The 4,448-nt window shown below is 37.7% G+C and overlaps 1 protein-coding gene across 1 annotated transcript; it reads left to right on the top strand.

Annotated features, from left to right (window-relative positions):
• Positions 1-205: 205 nt before the first annotated feature.
• On the top strand, positions 206-3,228 carry LOC132994664 (uncharacterized). The gene is made up of 4 exons (XM_061065151.1): positions 206-1,107; positions 1,257-1,412; positions 2,038-2,130; positions 2,851-3,228. The coding sequence occupies exons 1-4, from the start codon at positions 763-765 to the stop codon at positions 3,226-3,228; spliced, it is 972 nt and encodes a 323-aa protein (XP_060921134.1). The 5' UTR covers positions 206-762.
• The last annotated feature ends 1,220 nt before the right edge of the window (positions 3,229-4,448 follow it).

Raw genomic sequence — 4,448 nt, 5'->3', positions numbered from 1 at the left:
GGCATTTCAATGGACAGAACCCTTACAGTACTCCTAATGTACAGGCACATGAAACATTCTCTAGCTTGGAAGATTTATTGAAGTCAAGTGCTGAGCTAAAGTTGGCTATTTTAGTTGACTGAGACTGAGGGCTATCCTGGGTGACGATGATGCCAGAAAGCTAATCCTGCCGGCAGGTAGACCAGGCTCCATGGAGGAAATGGATTAGAGCAAGATTTCCGTCTTCAATATCAAGATGCTGATTTTGGAAATGAGTTCATAAATCTGTCAGAGATCTCTGACATTGATGACAAAGCGACTTTAAAGGTGGTCTACGTTGTGGCAGTCTACTTGCAAAATTCTACAGAAGATGACTCGATGCTTCAACCTCTACCAGTCCAAAGCCTTACTGATTCCTCATCAGTCTCCTCGGCTGACACAGATAATGCAGAGCCTGCTTAATCATCAGGGTCATCGCCATCTGCACGGCTGTTCAGTTGGCCAAGTGTTTTCACAGTGCCTGCCTTCAACTATGAGTCTGAACTGCAACTTGAAACGGCCAATGCTGAATGCAGTGCGAACGGAACTTATTTGAGCCCGCCACCGAAGCTGAAATCTCACATTCTGGAACGACTGTCTGAAGAAATTCTTAAATCCAAAGCCTATCCAACTGACAATGATCTTACTGACGTTGCAGAAGCACTTGTGAAAAAGCATCCTTGTCTGAGGGAGCGAGGATCCTTCAATGGCTGTTATGGGTGGAAGATTAGCCTCAAATACAAAATGGCCAACTTCCGGTCCAAACTGAGGGGCCTGGGCTGTCCTGAGGTGACGATAAATTCACTAAAGAACAAGAACCAAGACAAGCGTTTGGCAGCATTGAATGTGAAAAAGCCCAGGAGGGCAGAAGTCAATTACTGTCCTCAGCATCCAAAAGGAGAAACCGCTGAGAGTCTGGAGAAGGAACGAGTCGCACTGCTTTCAGAAATTAAGAAGAACAACAACGACCATGTTGTGACATTGACAATGGAGAAGACTTTCTCATACAGGAGGCAAGAAATCCTTACAGGAGAGCCTTTGGTTGCAGACTTCAAGAGCAGATGGCCAGCTCTGTTCAATGCGAAAGAGGTGCGTGTCCTATGTGTGCTCAGGTTTAATTATTACCAGTTATTTTTCTCTCTACTGATAATGATTAAACAACTAATAGTTCATTGCTCATTCTTCTTGGCTTGTGATGTTCTTACAGGGTTAGTGACATTTGTTTTATTGTTTTCCAGATCGATAAGGAGTTCCATCGCATATCAACTGTACCTCTACTTTCTACATTCTTTGCTGCTCTCGACCGGTTCTCTCCGTGCCTGATGGGGATATTTCGGTGCAAAGGCGGAGCACCTGGAAGAAGAATAAGACACGTCATGGTGGATATTTCCAAGGTTTGTATTAAAGAGTTGATTTCTGCTTATACAATGTTTTTACATAAAGAAATAACGGATGCCCTCACATTCCTGTTAGCAAAAGACGTGCCCTATCAACACCATTAGCAACTTATTTACAGTTTTCTTGTTCTTCAGTTCAATTAGGCCTATATTTAAAGTTCAAATTAATTGTGTTAAAAGAAACCCCTGTGTTCAAAGTTAAATAAATGCATGATGATCTCAAACAATGTCTTTAATAATCATGATTTGAACCATGATTTGTGCCAAAATCAAGCAGCCCTAATACACTGTCAGCTGTATCTGCAAGACTGGTGTCTGACTTTTGATTTTAGCGCCTATAAATGATGCCAATACACAGTATTTTTCAATGTGTAAAGTTTGTATTGTAATTTTTATAGTGCTTTTTTCAATGTTTCCTGTTGTACCAGAAGTTAGTAAAGACACAAAGAATATAAGTAAATTGACCACAATGAAAGGAAGCTACAGAGACGTAACATGAGAGAAAAGGAGTGATTGGGAGAGTGATGAAAAGCATAAAAGTTTACATTTGTACAGTTACCTTTTCAAACTGCTGCCAACAATAAAGAATACTGTCTAAACGAGTTCCCTTTTTTTCCCTCAGGACGACACAATTCATACAAGACGTGCATGTGTCCTCAAGTCCTTGTGCATCTACTTGAACGAAGACCCAGAGAAACTTGTTGAGGATTATATGGTGAGTTACGTACACGATGTTTGACAAAGTAGCTGTAAAATCTTTACTTGCTTGGTATGATAAATTCACAGTAGAAATTAACGGTGAAACGTATGTATTAAAGCTCCAGTGTTTTTCCAGAACACACTCTGAATATAATATTCATAAGTATTTTTTTATTGGTATAATCTCTTGAAAATAAGTTATTTCTTTTATGGCCTTAGAATGAGCATTTTATATCTACACAGGAGCGAGGAGCGCCGCCATGTTTCTGCAGTAGCACAGAAGGGACAAAGTTAACGGCCTTACAGGGTGTTTTATATATAGTGGGTGTTCTGGGGAAATGCACCTGTTAGAATAAGAATAATTACTATAGAATAAATAACTCCATACATCTTCACCTCATCACTTGATATTGTAGAAAGACTTGGGGCAGTGGTGGATGATGTCATCTTTAATCCCTAGCTTATTGTCCTTGAAGGCCACTGTAGCTTCTGTAAATTCTCCCTAAAGGGCAAAATACATGTTATAACACACTGCACCTTTTAGGCCTAATACACATTCTGCCTATTATTTTATCTAATTATGAAATTTCTTTGAGTTTGAAAACTAGAGACATCAAATTTAGTGTTCTCAGTTTTAAACAACCATTTATTTATCATCATCTATTTTGTGCAGAGCTGGGTTGAAGTCATAAATTCAAGCAAACATAAAACAAAATGTACTTATTATATCCCACAGAACACAGACAGCGAGGTCAGCGCTTCCATGAACCAGACTGTGTTGGGAGTGTATGTCATACAGAAGGAGGGTGTGGAGCCTGGAGATGACCCAGAGGACATCGGTATCCTGATTGAAGGTGTGAAGATCCTCAATGAGTTGGGCAACATTGGGATCGCCTGTGCTTTGTTATTTGGACTCATATACTGTCTGAACCTGAGCTACCCACCAGACCTCAAATGCACTTTTGAAGTGATGCAGAAGATTCTTCTGAATCTGGATGAGCAGAGGTTGTCGTCCAAGGCACAATTCCTAAAAAAAATAAGCTCATGGAGTAAATTTGCTCTCAGTAGACGTCAACAATGTAGATTATTATTTATTTTTTTTGCTTTAGTTTAAAATTAGAATTCATGAAAATGTTCAGAAGGACTTGCATTTAGTATGCTCAACAGACAGAGACCAAGAATGTTGTCTCAGGTTGAAATGTGTTTGTAAGCAGTCTAGTGTAGCTGTTTGTTCCTGGTTACTTTCTGCAGTAAGACTGTAAGAACTTGAAATGACAGTCATGAACTTACTGAAAGATTTTATAATGCTGTTTAGTAGTGTTAAATGTTTTGATGAGAAAATGTTTTAGATGCATTTGGGGGAAAAATGTATATGAAAACCCACCAATTTTACAAGTTAAAATGTTTTAACATGTCTAAGGTATTTCTGCTTATGTGAAGAAAACATGTACTTTTGGGGCTCCAGAAGAAGCTGTATGTTATATGCTAAAAATGTTATTCAGTAGCAAATTGCTACAATTGCATTGTGGGTAATGCAGGCAAAAGGTTTATTAATGCCAAATGTTAAATAAAATGTCAAATAAATTTGAATGTTGTCATTTTTATGCACATTTGGTCATATACAATACATTCTTGTCCTAGGAATGAACGCAACACTAATTAAACCAGCAAGATTGACATTAGTTCATTCAATAACACTGACATTACTATAACCGACAAACCCTGTATGTATTGATACAACACGGTTGAATTTTGTTCGACTTAGGTGTTTGACCAATGTAGAGTACATTCAATTTGATTTAACCAAAATAACTAAGAACAACCATTTAAATTCAACAAGATGCAAATTAGTTGTGTGCAAATATTAATATGATGTTCAACCCACACATGTATATTGTGTTCAAATAGCATGATAAAGTTTGGCTCACTTAACATGATTTGTTTAGATGGAATATAGGTGGCATGATAAAATCATGTTAATCCAATGAATTATTATTTTGAGTGCATTATAAAAGCATCACATTGAGAATGATAGAGGCACATTTGACCAAATGGCACGAGGAGATCATCTCTATCTGCACGTATTCTACACCAAATAACCACAGCATATCGTGAAAGAACATTGTTCATCTAAAGCAGTTTTTCTACTTCAATGTGATACATTAAAACGTTTGAAATGTGTTAACTGAGAATGCTCTAACATTCAAAATTAATTTAGCAGCTCTTGTTTTTATGCCTTTTTTCAGACAAACTGTATTCCTCTTCTATTAACCTTATATTTAATAGAGGATGCTAAAGGCTTCTTATCACATGTAAAAGATGCTTTCTAAACTA

This window comes from Labrus mixtus, chromosome 19 (genome assembly GCF_963584025.1).
Source record: "Labrus mixtus chromosome 19, fLabMix1.1, whole genome shotgun sequence".
Taxonomy (NCBI): domain Eukaryota; kingdom Metazoa; phylum Chordata; class Actinopteri; order Labriformes; family Labridae; genus Labrus; species Labrus mixtus.
The sequence above is the reverse complement of the archived record's forward strand: the minus strand, read 5'-3'. Positions and strand labels throughout refer to the sequence as shown.

Coding starts and splice junctions, on each gene's coding strand:
- LOC132994664 (XM_061065151.1), top strand. CDS start 763: ATGGCCAACTTCCGGTCCAAACTGAGGGGCCTGGGCTGTCCTGAGGTG. Junction 1,108..1,256: donor CTCTGTTCAATGCGAAAGAG/GTGCGTGTCCTA, acceptor ATTGTTTTCCAG/ATCGATAAGGAGTTCCATCG. Junction 2,131..2,850: donor AACTTGTTGAGGATTATATG/GTGAGTTACGTA, acceptor TATATCCCACAG/AACACAGACAGCGAGGTCAG.